This window comes from Chiloscyllium punctatum, chromosome 8, assembly GCF_047496795.1.
Source record: "Chiloscyllium punctatum isolate Juve2018m chromosome 8, sChiPun1.3, whole genome shotgun sequence".
Taxonomy (NCBI): Eukaryota; Metazoa; Chordata; class Chondrichthyes; order Orectolobiformes; family Hemiscylliidae; genus Chiloscyllium; species Chiloscyllium punctatum.
In genome coordinates, this window is record NC_092746.1 from 104767340 (window position 1) to 104785066 (window position 17727).

General features: G+C 39.9%; 1 protein-coding gene across 3 annotated transcripts in view; it reads left to right on the forward strand.

Moving 5' to 3' along the window:
• The window catches only part of esyt2b (extended synaptotagmin-like protein 2b), a 228597-nt gene extending 211426 nt beyond the window's left edge, over positions 1-17171 (forward strand). For all 3 annotated transcript variants that reach the window (XM_072576195.1, XM_072576196.1, XM_072576197.1), the window contains 6 exons: positions 3020-3411; positions 4362-4460; positions 5013-5144; positions 8965-9070; positions 11197-11243; positions 14188-17171. In XM_072576195.1, the coding sequence (XP_072432296.1) occupies positions 3020-3411; positions 4362-4460; positions 5013-5144; positions 8965-9070; positions 11197-11243; positions 14188-14233 (822 nt within the window). In that variant the 3' untranslated portion in view covers positions 14234-17171. The remainder of the gene's footprint in view (positions 1-3019; positions 3412-4361; positions 4461-5012; positions 5145-8964; positions 9071-11196; positions 11244-14187) is intronic.
• The last annotated feature ends 556 nt before the right edge of the window (positions 17172-17727 follow it).

Consider the following 17727-nt stretch of genomic DNA (forward strand, 5'->3'; position numbering starts at 1 on the left):
TTAAGTTAGATGCAATAAGTACAAAGTTGTAATATTTCACAAAGGCATCGTTATGTGGTCCTTGCATTCTGGAACACTGGCTCATCAGTCCCCATTTGTTTGTCTTTTGCTGTGTTCAGTCCGCCATGGACAATCTTCTGTCTTCTTTTCCAAACAAATTATGTCTAAGAATCCTTCCCTTCTGTTAAAATCATAAGACCATAAGAAATAGGAGTGGAAGTAAGGCCATTCGGCCCATCAAGTCCACTCCACCATTCAGTCATGGCTGATGGGGCACTTCAACGCCACTTACCCACACTCTCCCCATGTCCCTTAATTCTTTGCGAGATTAAGAATGTATCAATCTCTGTCTTGAAGACATTTAACGTCCCAGCCTTCACTGTGCTCCGAGGCAGTGAATTCCACAGTCCCACCACTTTCTGGGTGAAGAAATGTCTCTTCATTTCCATCATTTCAAGCCATTTCAATCCATGAACTCCGCAGCAGATCACAATTTGTATGACCTTTATTCCAATATGGAGTTTCAGTTGAAACACAAAAATTGAAATTGTTGGAGAAACCCAGCAGGTCTGACAGCATCTGTGGAGACAAAATAAAGCTAATGTTTCAAGCCGAATAACCCTTCTTCAGAACCCTGTCTGTAATTTTTGTCTTTATTACAGTGTTACAGCTGGCTGTTTGTATCTAAAATTGTTAACTTTAACAAGTATCCACCCTTGAAAGATGTGGTCTAGATATGTTTCTTTCTAAGTACAAGTAGCATAAGCAACTTGACAGCCATATATTGACATCTTTTAAGGAGTTTTAACAAATCTCACCTTTGCAGTCAAAACGTAAAACTACTGTTTCTGTTGGGTATTACAGCAATGACCATAACAGCTAGCTGTGAAAATAGGAGCCCTGACAGCCTTTCTCAAAGGCCCCTTTCCTAAATAGTGTTCTCCCTTCCCACCTCCCTACTTGAATGTTTTCCTTCTCTACTGACCTCCCTGTTAAGGCTCCCGTTCTATCTGCTCAAGTCTCTCCTAGGTCTCACTTTCTTAAAGTCATAGAGATGTATAGCATGGAAACAGACCCTTCGGTCCAACCCGTTCATGCTGACCAGATATCCCAACCCAATCTAGTCCTACCTGCCAGCACCTGGCCCGTATCCCTCCAAACCCTTCCTATTCATATACCCATCCAAATGCCTCTTAAATGTTGCAATTGTACCAGCCTCCACCACTTCCTCTGGCAGCTCTTTCCATACCTGTACCACCCTCTGTTTGAAAAAGTTGCCCCGTAGGCCTCTTTTATATCTTTCCCCTCTCAGTGTAAACCTCTAGTTCTGGACTCCCCGACCCCAGGCAAAAGACTTTGTCTATTTACCCTATCCATGCGCCTCATAATTTTGTAAACCTCTATAAGGTCACCCCTCAGCCACCAGCCTCCAGGGAAAACAGCCCCAGCCTGTTCAGCCTCTCCCTGTAGCTCAAATCCTCCAACCCTGGCAACATCCTTGTAAATCTTTTCTGAACACAGCATCTTTCCAATAGGAAGGAGACCAGAATTGCATGCAATCTTCCAACAGTGGCTTAACCAATGTCCTGTACAGCCACAACATGACCTCCCAACTTCTGTACTCCATACTCTGACCAATAAAAGAAAGCATACCAAACGCCACCTTCACTATCCTTATCTACCTGCGACTCCACTTTCAAGGAGCTATGAACCTGCACTCCAAGGTCTCTTTGTTCAGCAACACTCCCTAGGACCTTACCATTAAGTGGATAAGTCCTGCTAAGATTTGCTTTCCCAAAATGCAGCACCTCGCATTAATCGGAATTAAACTCCATCTGCCACTTCTCAGCCCATTGGCCCATCTGGTCAAGTTCCTGTTGTAATCTGAGGTAGCGGGTTCATCCACACACTGAATCAGAAAATTGTCTTGTACGCACTTAACAAATTGCTCTCCATCTCAATACTGACCTCCCTGTTAAGGCACCCGTTCTATCTGCTCAAGTCTCTCCTAGGTCTCACTTTCTTAGAGTCATAGAGATGTATAGCGTGAAAACAGAACCTTTGGTCCAGCCTGTCCATGCCGACCAGATATCCCAACCCAATCTAAACCCACCTGCCAGCACCTGGCCCGTATCCCTCCAAACCCTTCCTATTCATATACCCATCTAAATGCCTCTTAAATGTTGGAATTGTACCAGCCTCTACCACTTCCTCTGGCAGCTCATTCCATACCCGTACCACCCTCTGTGTGAAAAAGTTGCCCCTTAGGTCTCTTTTATATCTTTTCCCCTCTTGTTCTGGATTTGCCAATCCCAGGGAAAAGACTTTGTCTATTTACCCTAACCACGCCCATCATAATTGTGTAAACCTCTGAGGTCAGATGCTCCAGGGAAAACAGCCCCAGCCTGTTCAGCCTCTCCCTATAGCTCAAATCCTCCAACCCTGGCAACATCCTTGTAAATCTTTTCTGAACCCTTTCAAGTTTCACAATATCCTTCTGATAGGAAGGAGACCAGAACTGCACGCAATATTCCAAGGTTGTGGACACCAGTTGTGGACACCAGTTCTAGTATCTACAGTGAATATTGCTGTCAGTTTGACTGGCAGGTCTCTGAGGCCAGACCTCTGCCTATCTGAGGGGTATAGAGCCCCTTTTCAACCAATTAATGCAATAGGTAAGGGGTAACCGGGAAACCCTGTCTCCTGTTAAAGACTGCCCAACATTTCCTTTAAAAATATTATTATGACGAAAACAAAACAACCAAAGTTTAAAATGGTCACTTGCTTTCCTTGAGAAGATTGGTATCTCTTGTTTGTCTGCAATCCTTTATGCAGGATCGTAGAGGTCTAACGTGTGTTGAATAGGACTAAATATTAATTAAAATGGACTTCGGCTTTCTTCATCTACCACTAACTTAAAAAAAACATTTTCTATCTTTACATTTCAGCACCATATTCTTGTGTTACTTCATAAAGCTTGTAGTTTTCACTCTTTTCACACTCTTTCTCCTCTTTACAGATCCTTGGTCTTGAAAAACGAGACAAGACTCCAGATGGTTCATCAGCTCAGTTAAAGAAGCAACCATCTCATAGCAAAGATAATCGGAAGCCAGCATCCAAAGTGCCACTGGTCCCGCCCTCAGAGTCAAGCAAGCCCTCCCCCACTGCTCCTCCTGTTGACAGCATCAAAAAGCCTGAGAAGACAGACAGGCTGGAGAACTACAGCACTGCTTCCCTCAGCCCTCAGAGGCCTGCCAATCTTCAACAAACTGCATCAGCTAACGCCAGCTCCAGCCAAACAGGCTCTCCATCTCATCTTTCTTCTAAAGAACCAACTCCAAGTATTGCCTCCGATGTATCTTTACCCTTTGCCACGCAGGAGTTACACCAGAGACTGCGTCAACTCCAAAAGTACAGTCCCACTGCCTTTTACACTGGTTGGCCGGGAGGAGTTGTTTCATAACTTAAAACTGATCTTAAGGAATGGGAATGTAAAATCATTTGATTTTTTTTTGCTGAAAAATATTTTGTCTTACACAGAAGTTTTCTTTACTTCTCTCTTTGAACAAGACAAAAAATTACTTTTCATTCTGTCTCATCTGCTGCTGAAAGTTATTCATATTACCTTTAGTTGTCAGGCCCACCTGGCTGGTCTTTCTTCCTTCTACCCTCTGTAAATTTGATACCGAAACTTTGCTGTCTGTCTCTTAACTCATAACGAGTCTCATGTTGCTGTCTTCCTTGTACTCACTGACCTACGTTGGTTCCTGGTCAAGCCAAGTCCTGAATATAAAATTATCACCCTAATTTTCCAATCCCTCCATGGTCTTGCCCCTTTATGTCCTCCAGCCCCAAAGTCCTTTTGACAGATCTGCAGTCTTTCTAATTCTGGACTCTAGTGCATTCCCAATTTTAATTACTCCATGTGTCTTCAATTGTCCAGGCTCTAAACTCTGGAATTTTCTCTTTCCACTTCTCCACTTGTCTACCACTTCAGCAATAGTGGGCATTAACTAGGAACATAACTCTTGCAACTGTAACTGTATGAAGAAACAGCCTTGGCTGTGGGAGAGAGCTGTTTTCTTTTGCGTAACTTTGGAACAGAGAAAAGGGTGCCACCTATTCCATTCAACACATTTGCTTTGACAAAAACAGGTTTTTTAAAAAAAACAACAGCCCTCATGAAGTTTAAGGGTTTTGTTTTTGGAAAATTAAGCTGTTTAGTTTAAAATATGTAGAATGCTCTGCAGCCTATTGCGATTTGATCACTTATTTTGACTGGGTTAAATTTGGTGTGATTCATCAGTATTGCAAGAGAATTGGTCTCATTAGTAAATCTTTGTACATTTTGTATGTTGCAGTGGGACAACTCTTGGTCAATCACCATTGGGTCAGATTCAGCTAACTCTTCGACACAGTTCCCAAAGAAACAAACTTATTGTCATTGTACATGCTTGCCGGTAGGTAATGCAACAGTCTAATGAATTGGTGTGACTGCACAAATATGAATAAGGTTTGTAATGTAAAGGAGGAAATACAATAGCTAGGAAGTATTCTGAAAACGACTTCTCTAATTTGGTACCTGAAGTTAGAATAATAATTCTTCACATTCTTGAGTCAGATTCATGGTAGTTGCTCACTGAGATGAGGTCAACAAAGCAGCTGATTCTTGATGTGATTCTTAATAGACCAACCTGAAGGAGTTGGCTAACCCACTCTTTTATGGTGTTCAGGAAAAAAATGGTTGGAATATTTGATTGGCAAAGGTTGTGTGGACGGTAAAGCTGGGCATGCATTGACTGAAGGAGCAATCTTGATGATCTGCAGGTTTGTATAGTTTGTGGGTAATAATGAACCCTGTGTTTATATCACTTCTCACTCCAAGCAACAGAAGATTGTATGTCTTCACAGATTGTGAAGGTCGCGGTTGTTATTGCTATCTTTCTAAATTGCTGAGTGCTTGTACCCAAAGTTTGAATTGACTATGTCTTACATTAATTTTTCTTCTGCAGTAATTTAATAGCTTTTTCTGAAGATGGCTCCGATCCATATGTTCGATTGTATTTATTGCCTGATAAAAGAAGATCGGGAAGGAGAAAAACATCTGTGCTGAAGAGACAGTTAAATCCAGTCTATGATGAAACGTGAGTAGAGGAATATTTGCATTTATTTTAAAATATTCCTGTTTAAATTATTAATCAATCAAACTGAAGATTCACTATTTGTAATGAAATGATCACGATAACAGTTACAACATTTATTACACTTTCAGAAAGTAATGAAACATACCAATGTAGGAGCTGGTAGTTTTGGAATGTTACTTCCTGTTTAAATCCATTAACTTTGTGAGATTCCAAACATGTTCTTCTAGAAAGGGGTCTTGTATTAACAGTGGTAATGTCCCTGCCTCTTTGCCACTGGTTTTGGTTCATGTTCCACCAAGGCGTGAATGAATAAGTTGACAAAAATATATTCACAGATTCTCCTTTTTGAAGGTCCATTTATATGCACTGTTGTAGATGGCAGTTTTGGGAATGTCTGCAGAGCTTCTTCGTAACATGTATATAATGAAATGCAAGATGCAACAAAACAGATATTATGAGCTGTCTCAACCTCCAACACCAGTTTCAGATTTAGGGCCGAAACAATCGAAGATACGGTGGAGCAATTAAAATTGGGGTGTACAAGAGGTGAGAATTAGAAGGAGTGCAGAAATCTAAGGACTATGGGGCTGGAAGACATTAACAGTATAGGGATGAGGCCATGGACCAATTGGAAAACCAGGGTGATAATTTTATATTCTTGCCCAACACCAAGCATTTCACATTTTAGGCCTACTCCCAACCTGTCAATTCTCAAATTAGAGTATTTGCTCAGTAGTATGGTGTAAGCATTTGCCTCGATCATTGTCACTTGTGCAGTACGGATGGATATTTCACGGAAGTGTTTTTATTTTCTTAGAAGTATAGCTTTGTTATATAAATCTGATAAATTCTCACTATTTGGTAAGTGCATCTCATGAAATAATAACAAAGTGCCATAGAAGTTCAGCAGGTCTTGTAGTATTTGCAGAGTCTAATCCAACATAACTTTGGAACTACCAGTTTGTTCTGACTTTGACCAATTCCAGCCTCCTGATACCAGCAGCTACATCTTCATCATAGCTGTGCAATTCCTCTATGCATACATCCATCTACCAACAGGACTGTCTGAGGGCTCACTGCTTCTTCCTTGAAAGGAGGCCTGAACAGTTCTATACATTGCCGTCCTCCTCGGCCTGACTGAATACATTCCCACTTTAATGACAGGTTCCAAAGTTGAGTCATTTTGGACTCGAACAATGTAGCACTAACTCGGGTCCTAACTCTGTTTCTATCACCAACTACTGAGTTTTTTCAGTACTTACCTGTATTCCAGACCTTGTGGGAGGTGATGGGTTCTCAGGAGAATGTAGCACCAACAGCCAAGTTTCTGGTATTGAGACTGGCACTAATGTAACGAGGGGTACGTCAGGTTCCAATAGATCGATTGTCTTAGAAGACTCTCTAGTCTGAGGCACAGAAAGACTTTTCTGTGGCCAGCAGCAAAAAATCAGAATGGTGTGTTGCCTCCCTGCTGTCAGAGAGAGTGCAGAATGTTCTCAAGGGGGAGAGGGGCCAGCAAGAGGTCATTGTCTACTTTGGAACCAATGACATTGGAAGGGAAAAGGATTAGATTCAGAAGGGAGACTATAGAGAGTTAGACGATATGAGGATAAGAGGTATAGTTAGTAAGTTTGCAGATGACAACAAAATTGGAGGTGTAATGGACAGTGAAGAGGGTTACCTCACATTATAACGGGTCCTTGATCAGGTGGGCCAATGGGCTGAAAAGTGGCAGATGGAGTTTAATTTAAATAAATGGGAGGTGCTGCATTTTGGAAATGCAAATTAGGGCAGGACTTACACGCTGAATAGTAATGTCCAAGGGAGTGTTGCTGAACATAGAGACCTTGGAGTGCAAGTTAATAGCTCCTTGAAAGTGGAGTCGCAGGTGGATATGATTGTGAAGAAGGTGTATCTGTTCTAACAATAGAGGGGTATCTATTCTAACAATAGAGCTAGTTAATCTTATAGTGGCTTTAATTAGCCTATGCTTTCCTTTATTGGCCAGAGTATTGAGTACTGGAGTTGGGAGATCAGACTTTGTTGTGGTTCTGTTCGCCGAGCTGGGAATTTGTCTTGCAAACGTTTTGTCCCCTGTCTAGGTGACATCCTCAGTGCTTGGGAGCCTCTTGTGAAGCACTTCTGTGCTGTTTCCTCCTGCATTTATAGTGACCTCTCTCTGCCGCTTCCGGTTGTCAGTTTGAGCTGTCCGCTGTAGTGGCCATTATATTGGGTCCAGGTCGATGTGTTTGTTGATAGAGTCTGTGGATGAGTTCATGTATTCTCACCCTCACCCACCTTAAACTAATTAGCTAGGTTGTGAGTGCATTGTGTTGGCATTCTGGTGGCCCCAGGCATAATCTGTGTTTGCTGTGCTGTCTCTCTCCATATTGTGGTCCGGTGGCCATCTTATGTGTCAAGTGGCCAACATATGGCTCATGGCCATCTTATGTGTCAGTGTGCCTAGTGTCACCCTTCCCCATGCCATCTCCCACTTCAGAAGGATGTTGTGAAACTTGAAAGGGTTCAGCCAGGGTTGGAGGGTTTGTACTATAGGGAGAGGTTGAATAGGCTGGACTGTTTTCCCTGGTCAGAGGCTGAAGGGTAACCTTATAGAGGTTTTTAAAATCATGAGGGGTATCTATTCTAACAATAGAGCTAGTTAATCTTATAGTGGCTTTAATTAGCCTATGCTGAGAATACAGGGAAGAAAAATATTGACCGTTATTCCCACTGGTTCTTCAGTTTAGTGGTACTTGCTGGATTATTGCAGTAACATGAATGTTGGGTGAGTGAGAACAAGATCAAATTGAGTGATGGCTCTCCCACTGGATTTGCAGTTGCTAAAGGTGAGGTGCTAAAGGGTTGCAGGCACCCGAGTACTGTACCAAAGGATAAGTCAAAATCTTGAGGATAAAAATGCAGTAGAATTAATTCCTCTACACTCAAATCCTACTTTCAGACAGGAGGGTGGCCAGATCGAAGTGCCACATCTCAATTTCACTTTTGCAACCTTGGTTTTGAATGTTTGTGCCCTAATTAAGCATCTCCAGGAAGTGAGAATTGTCTGTCTAGTGTGAGCAGCAATGACAGAGGTAGCTGTGTTGGGTAAGCCTGGTGCTGCCTCAGCAGAGCAGCAGATAGTTCCTCAAAGACCCGGCAGTATCGATAAGGCCAAAAGAGGCGAATAAGGAGAAATGAAAGTCCACTACTTGCACCAGCGTAAGTAGGAAGAAACCGGTGAAAAAAGTAAAGACAGATAAACTTAAATTATCCTTTGTACCAATTCCACAGCTGTGTAACAAACAATTTCTGAAGCGCTAAATATCCATTTTCTTTCTGCTTCAAACACTTTTAAAAATTTTCGAACTGCCCTGAAGATCCTAAGATGACTGCTCCTGCAGTTTTCGCATCCAGCTCTCACCAGATCCCAAGCCAGCCCTTTGAAAAATTAGACTACCCCCTGCAAACCAAAGTTTTCACATATTTACAAGGAAGCAACTGAGAGCATCAGATGCTCAATATTTAATTCATTCATGGATTGAGATTATGGTATAAAAGTGGAGTGTGTATTAATACAGCATATTTTATTCACTATTTCTGTCTATTAAGATTACAGTCTCTCTTTCTACTGATCACGTGATAGAATGAAATAGTAATTCTAAAGAGTGTGGTATCTATGTCATAGTTGATCTGCTGTTTAGCGAGAGCTCCACATGACCGATCAGTGGCCTCCAGTCGATTATGGATGTGCATGTTTTGCAAAAACCAATTTCATGAAAGCATAGCTGCCTAATTTGTTTTTTTGTTTTTTCCATAGATTTGAGTTCATTGTATCGCAAGCAGAGGTACAGAAAAGGACTCTGGATGTAGCTGTAAAGAACAGTGGTGGCTTTTTATCCAGGGACAAAGGGCTTTTGGGAAAGGCACGTATCACATTTGCACTTCTCTTGCTTTGGATAAAATTCTTCTGTTCATCATTCTCTGTATTTATGTAGTAGTTAACCATTCCAAGACACCAAACATGCATAATGTCAAATACAATGTGAAACTGAGCCACATGGGGAAATATTAGGGAAAATGACCACAACCCTGATCAAAAATATACAGTTTGATTGGTGTCTTGTTAAAAGAACAAGGTCGAAATTTAGAGGAGGGATTCTTGAGTTTAATACTTGGGCAGCTGACAGCTCAACTAGCAATGGTGGAGCAATTAAAGTAGGGAATAAAACAGAAAATACTGGAAAAACTCAGGTCTGACAGCCCATCTGTGGAGGGAGAAACAGAGGTAATGTTTTGAGTCCAATCACTCTTCAGAACACATTCTTCTGAAGTGATCCTGCACTCTCCATTGAACCAGTCTTGAGTAGAGTGGGGAATATGCCAAGCCTTGAGGTTGTCTGCATACAGCTCCACTGCTGCTAAGGGCCCACAGTGCCTAACGTGTGCTTGGTGCTTGATTTATTCTCAGTCCATCCTATTTAGCATGGTGATAATGCCACAGAACACAGTGTCGGGTATTCTCGATGTGAAGACATTCACTGCAGCTAACAAATGAACAGTGACAAATTGGATTGTATCCTGACACTACATTAGAATTTGTAGGCTGAGATTTAGTTGAAGAACCAGTTTAAATGGCATATATATGTAGTTGCTGTGACAAGTCAAATATAAGCCATAATTTATGGCCAGTAATGTAGCCAACGCATTGAAAAATTACGACAGAAGTGGAAGGAGTGTGAAACAAAGTCCTTGAGTTATCAAACTCGTGATGAAATCAACTTTTTATATCCATTTCTGCTGTGTACTTAATCAGCCTGTGGAATTAGTAACATAAGTACAGAATGTTCCAATGGATGCTAACTTTGATTTTGCTGAGGAACGGGGGGATCTCAGTATTTTAAGAGGTCGTTCTGATCAGTTCAGCAGTCGGTAAATAGCAGTCAGTTTGTCAGTGATCGAGAAAGGAGAAGTGATTACATTTTGCTGAAGTGCTACTGCAAACTGCAGTTAGGACAAAATGGTCTATGAGCTTTACGGTTCTACTGAGGAGCTAGGGCTTAAGTAGCTAGGAGATGAGCAGTTATTGGCAGCAGCATGGCTCTGGAGCTGGCATCGTGCCTGCGTTTAGATGCTGGACTATAACATGACCAAAACAGAAGGATACAGTCTTAGAAGTCAGTTAGCTCAGCTCAGAGTGCTGGGTCTGGCAGCTGAGAGAAAGCCAAAAACAGTAGTTCTACAAATTATTTGATAATAAGCTGAACTAGTACCAGTAATTAGACACTAGTGGAGTTTTGGGAAAGGGATTGAACCACCAGGAGAGCAACAATCATTCAGACAGTCCATAACCGAATGAGGGAGTTCCCTGCTGGGTAGACCATCGCAAGTGAAGAAATAGAATCTCTTGTGAACGATATGACTTTTGATGTGCAGGGCTACCTGTTTGAACACCGCATGATTTGTTACCCATATTTACCTCCTGTTAATTCTGGACATTAGAGTAGAAATTATAATTATTTTCTAACCTTATACAGTAAACTTTTTTTGTTCAAAGCTGGAATCTTGTGGTTTTATTCTCTAGGATTTCAACTTTTCCTTATTTACGCAAGGAAGTTACGGAATCTAACCAGATTATTACATAAATGGGCAGTCTGGCTTCAGATCATGCTAAACCCAATAATTGGCATGTGCTTTTGTCACATCATTTAATTTTTAAAATAATGCCTGATATAGCATGTTTTTCACTCTTTAATTATATATCTTTAAGATGAAAGGGAGAATCTCAAAATATACAGTGATTGATACAGTGTATCAATCAACAATTGAATAAGAAAGTTGGTATAACAGTTCATATCTGTACTGTAAATTGCACTGAGTAAATTTGGGGAAGAGATACAGATTTTTGTTAGCAGTGTGTTGAAAGGTTATGAATAGCGATCAGGAGTTGAGGCTGGGATGAGATCAGCTATGATTGTTTGCTGATTCCTGCTCCTATTTTTCTTAATTGTCATGTTTTGTACCGCTCTATATGTATAATTTCTTGTTATAGCTCCTAATGGAAATGACAGAAGAGGTAATTAAAGGCTCTACGCAGTGGTAAGTACCAAAATGTTGACTAAAAGCTGAAGAATAAAGCTGGGTTGGAAATGCTGCAGCAAATATTTTTGGCTTCTGACCAATTCTCTCATTTATATTGAATATCATCAAGGCAATTTGGAGACAGGCAGGAAAGTGGATTCTGAGGTAGAATGGGAGATATTAGGCAAGATGACCAAACATTGGGTTAGAGTATGGTTTTACAGCAGGAAGGAGGCAAAGTGGGGTGATTAGATTACTTATAGTGTGGAAATAGGCCCTTTGGCCCAACAAGTCCACACCGACCTGCCGAAGCGCAACCCATGCAGACCCATTCCCCTACATTTACCCCTTCACCTAACACTATGGGCAATTTAGCACGGCCAATTCACCTAATTTGCACATTTTTGGACTGTGGGAGGAAAACGGAGCACCCGGAGGAAGTCCCCGCAGACACGGGGAGAATGTGCAAGCTCCACACAGACAGTCGCCTGAGGTGGGAATTGAACCCGGGTCTCTGGCGCTGTGAGGCAGCAGTGCTAACCACCGTGCTGCCCACGGTCTTGTGAAATAGACTGTTATTGACTTACAATTATAGGTCACTACACATGAACTCACAAATAGGACTGACCTTTCTCCCTTTTAAGCTCTCCCCGCACCACTCTTGCCAATAGCGGATATGCTACTTGCTCACTGGCATCTGCCAACAATGCTCATTGGTACTGTTGCTGTTTGCTAGGAGTTCTGCAAGAGACCTGGGGGCACCTCCTTGTTCACTAACAGTTGTCTGCTGGGAAGTACCTTCTCTCTGCTCAACAACAAACATGTTTAAAACATATGTAATATTCAATAGACAGTTCCTAAACCTTTCCAAATCATGACAGCAATTTCAATTTTATAGAACTAAAATTGTCAGTGGATCTCTTTACAGTGAATACGTGACAATGACGATAGCTTAACTAAGGTCCTCTGTTTCATTCATCAGTCCATTTTAATCAGATAATTATTTTATGTCAGATGAAAAAAATGCAAAGCCAGATATCACAAATAAAAATGTTCTACTACATAATTTAAATATAATTAAAAGCTATACAGTTTCCAAAAATGTTCATTTTTCAGGGCTCAATATTTCAGACAGGAGAATTGCATATCACGAGGCCTGTGGATGAAGCTATGTTCACCAATGGTGAACTGAAACATAGGGAATGGGAGAAGGAGTGCAAGATATTGAAGTTAGTGGGTCTGTGGATTTGAGGGCAGGTATTGAAGTGTTCGAGGGTGTTTGGAACATGAGGAAAGGAATTTAAGTATAAAGACAGGAATTTTAAATATGCGAAGCTATTTGGGTATGGGAGTCAATTGAAGTGAAGGACTTGGCAATCTAGGAAACAGACGATAACATTTTGAATGATTGAAAGGGAATAGAAGATCTGCAAGTGGTGTACCTGTATTAGAACATGAATGGAGTAGGTCATAGAGCTGTAGAGTCATACAGCATGGAAACAGACCCTTCGGTTCAACCAGTCCACACTGACCATGTTCCCAAACTAAACTAGTCCCACCTGCCTGCATTTGGCCCATATCCCTCAAACCTTTCCTATTCATGTTCTTATCAAAATGTCTTTTAAACATTGTAACTGTACCTCCATCCACTACTTTCTCTGGCAATTCATTCCACACGTGATCCAATCTCTGTAAAAAATTTAAGTCTCATGTCCTTTTCAAATCTTTCTCCTGTCATCCTTAAAAATATGCCCCCTAGTTTTGAACTCCCCACCCTAGGGAAAAGACCTTCCTTATTCACTATATGTATGCCCCTCACGATTTTATAAAACAACAGATGAGGGTTTTGCTAGCAGATTTATTCAGGTGAGATGGAAGCAGAGGTGTAAATGATCTTAATCAAGGCATGATGACAGTGCCTGCTCTCCCTCCACTAGAATGGAAGTTAGACCTATGCTGTTGGTGTTGCTCCATCTTGGATATTGAAATTGATTGATGATACCAAACTGAGCGGTATGACACATGGTGAGAATGGTGTTATATGCCTGCAATATCAGATAGGTTAATGAAATAGATAAGTTGCTAATGAAATTTAACAGTGAAATGTGAGGTGATGCATTTTAGCAGTTCTAAAGTGTGTGTAGGACACAGGGACTAGGCACGCATGTGCTTAATTGTGAAATATAGCAGAACATGGTCTCTTGTGTTTCATAAATGGGGATACTGATTTAAAAAGCAGGAAGTTTGTGCTGCAAATGATAAAGCTTGAATTAAATCACAACCAAAGTATTGTCTATAGTTCTGATCATCTCACTTTAGGAAGAATGTCTTTAGGAGAGTGCTGCAATGCAGCAGAATGGTTCCAAGGAAGAAGGACTTTATCTCCAAGGTTGGGTTTATAAAGCTGGGGCAGCCCTTGAGCAGAGGTGGGGTTGCCTGGAAATCTGATAAATGTGTACAAGATTTTGACAGTTGTTCCCATTACCTAATGATAGAAGGACAAGGACACACTGATTTAAGGATTTGGGCAAGAAATACAAAGGATGTAAGGAAAGCCTTTTGCTGCAAATGGTATTTACCCAGAACCTGCTGCCTCTGAAGGTAATGGAACCGGAGATGATCGATGAATTTAGTGCTTGACAGAGAGCAGTGATGGACTTCATGTGCCATTATATCTCCTGACATTTTATTAAAGACGACATTAAGTTTGCCTGTCAGGCTGTGGGACACTGTCTAGCTTCATGCAGTTACAGAGCTCCTATTGTCAATTCCAGTAAGTCTCATGTCACTATTCTCAATTTCTCAGATTGGTCTCAGCAAACCAAACAAAGATCAGCATTACTTTTCCATTTTTGTGATATTGTGTAGGGTGAAGAAAATAGTATTTGAGAATTTTTGTCTTCTAACTCGATCAGATATAGCTTTTGCAATGCATGTAATTTTATCTATATTCACCTTCCAGGTATGATTTAACAGAAGATGGGACCAGGCACCAACCTCAGGCCTAGAGAATGCACTAACGCAGTGTTGTTACCTTTGGCCACCCAAGCTTTTAGCAGATTTTTTTTTAATACACATGTTTCCAGGAGCACCAGCATCGCACCTAAAGCTTTGCACGTGCTACTGGATGCACCAAGTCTTACAGATGATGTCACCCTCTCAGTATATAGTTTACTGAGTTTTGGCACTGCTTGTGCATTTTTTAAAAATACTTTTGTTCATCAAGTAATTTTTAAAATTCTGTTTTGATCAAAACAATTACTGACACGTCACCCATGGCTGTAAAGTGGATAAACTGTGGTGTATGTACTGACTACCGTTTTTCGAAAGAAAATCTCTTTCCTGTACAAGACTGTAATATATGGTGTGAGGCAGAAAGTGGATTCAGAATTACTTTAGCCTTGCTTTCTGTAGGTTTGCAATGTATAACATGTAAATACAGCAAGTGTAATTATTATATTACTATGTGTTCTGAGACATTTGTGAAGGATACTGAAGGGAGAATGTTCCATTTATTGAAGTAACAAACTTTGCATGTCTCACTGAGCAGTTGCCTCATGCTTTTTACAGTAGCTGCGCAGTGTATAGTTCTTCATAAGAAGCATGTGCTATGATGCAAAATATATTGGCTTTATTGAGTTGTCATTCAATTCACATGTCACATTGTGTATTTACCAGAGCAATTGTGAAGAGCTGCAAGCTACAGAGGCAGAAACTGCATTTCACAATTGTGAGTCTCGAGTAAAAACTATGGGGATTTAATAGTAACTATTTATTTTAGTCTTGATTTTTAAATTTTGTTTTGTAGATTTAAGTGCCATAAGTTCTTCATCCCTGTATTACTCACAGGCTTCTGTCTTTGCATTTTTGCCTTTCCCTGGGGAATTCCCAATGTCTTCACTCAGCACTTAATGACTGACAGGACAAGTTACTTCACTGATTCTAGATCTCTTCTAAACCTATTCTTCTTTAAATTAATGGGAGATGTGGGGATTGCATGCTTTGTTTATCTTCCCTATATACATGACATCAGAATCTCATTGTGTTGGAAATCACGGAGGAGAATCTAAATTGTATTTTGACAGGCCTACTGTTGGATGTTCTTATGTTCTATTACTATTACACATATGTTCTTCTACAGCATTGCTCTGGTTTAAGATTTCATTGTATATAAAAATGTATTAAAGATGTTAATACTTTGTAGTATTTCAGATGTATTGACATCTTCTATCAGTGTATGAAAGTTTAGTTCAACTCTTTTGAATCAAAGGTTGGGTTGAAGTAAAAGGTTTAAAAACCTGTTATTAAGTAAGCTATTGTTTGATTTTAGATGAGATATCGTAGGTTTGAGTTACAGAAGCAAAATATTTTCAGATTTTATTGTGCTGTGTCTCACAGTTAGTATGTCAATGCTGGGATTCTGAGGTACAGTGTCTCTGAAAAGTATACTGACCTACTAATCGTGAGACAATACACATCATCAAATCATCAAAAATGATTGAATTCACTTACCATTTTGTTTCACTTAATCAGAACGTTAATCATGTTATAAATGCTGCAGTGCCATTTTATATTCCAGCTAACACGTTCTTCACTCAAACAGAAGTTAGTTTGATCTTGTGGTATCTAGATGATTATTGCATAAGTAATATTCCAGGGCAAAAGTGGTATTAAACGTTACAAGTATTGAGTTATATTGACAAAATCTAGGTCATTGATAGAAAACCAGAAGGTCAGTTGCTTGTACCTTAAGAGATGTAATTCACATTTGTTTCATTTTTCTTGGTACAGTGTTTATTTACAACTACATGCAGAACTTTTCCCTTTATTAAGAAATAAAGAATTATTTCTGCAGACAAGTTTTAATGATATCTCCATGCATTTAGATTATCTGATTTTAAAAATTGCAATCAAGAGTTGACTACTTCATAATGTCAACAAAATAGAATTCTATTTTAAAAATAGTTGCTCAGGCACTGATGACTAATCATTCTATAAGCATCCTAGTATTTCAATTGGAATGTATGAGGATTCTTATTCAGAAACTAACAAGAAAATCATAAGCATCAACAAAATGGAATTTACATGTGCAGTAATCTTTGTTCACAGATCACACTGTCCCATTGAATGCAAAATAATATTAAAGATTACTTACAATTGCACAAAGCGCACTCTGTGACTGGTGTTAATTCTGTAATATCTGAGTGTTTGGTTCTCAAAATAGAATAATGCAGCTGAATCAGTCAAGTCTATTGCTTCAAGCTACCATTGTCTGCTCTGTGCAGTTCTGATTGTGCCTTAAATATATATGTATGAAGATGTTATAAAAAGAATTTTCTTGTCTGAAGATCATTATACTTCTCAGATTTTTGGAGTTTTTTTAGCAGCTATATTTATGATATTTACTTTGCAGAATTGTCAACGCTGTAGACTAAAGTTTTTTTTTCTTAGATGTTCATCAGAATGAAGGCCTCTTTATTCTATCCAAATGATACCGTCAGTCTTTTTTTAAATAATTGTTCATCCCCAATGTGCTCTCTTTAGTGTTATTTAGAAGCATCACAAATAGGAAAGTTCAGAAATTTCACCATCAAATAAGAAAGATCTGTTGACTTGGGGTATACAATGAACTGATTTTCTGCTATCTGTTCATTGACTTGCTTATGATTGTATCTTGTAAAACATTTTATGAATGCTGATGAATGGGAAATTCAGAGGCAAATAATTAACAGCAAGAGAGCTTAAAAAGCCACAGTTCATTTTATCATTTTTTTTTAATGTTGTCTTCACTATAAATATTTTCAATTTTTGTTGACTGGCAATTCTAGCATTCTGTAATTTAATTGTTTTGTCAACTGTATATGTATAGTAATTAAAACTATTAAGAAATGGATTTGCTTTATTCTTTTGCAATTCAAAAGAACAGTTGAAATAAAAATATTGGTTGTAAACACAAAGTCTTGTATGGCAATTTCTTTGTCTCATATTCCACCAAGTACTTCAGATTACTATTGTTGTAATTTCAGTTATTTTCATTACATAAACAACCACAGAATAAAAGACCATTGTTTTGAGGAAAGGAACAGCAAACATATATTTTTAATAGTTGACTCCTCCATCTCCACGAGTGACGATCGACTTAACCAACCGACTCCCACAGCTACTTGGATTGCACCTCTTCCCACCCTACCTCCTGCAAAAATGCCATCCTGTATTCCCAATTCCTCTGCCTTTGCCGTATCTGCTCCCAGGAGGTCCAGTTCCACCACAGAACATACCAGAAGCCTCCTTCTTTAAAAACCGTAATTTCCCTTCCCACATGGTTGAAGATGCCCTCCAATGCATATCATCCATGTCCCACACCTCCGCCCTCAAACCCACCCCTTCTGTCGCAACAAGGATAGAACCCCCCTGGTCTTCACCTTCCACCCTACCAACATCCGCATAAACCACATGCTCCGCCAACATTTCCGCCACCTCCAAACGGACCCCATCTCCAAGG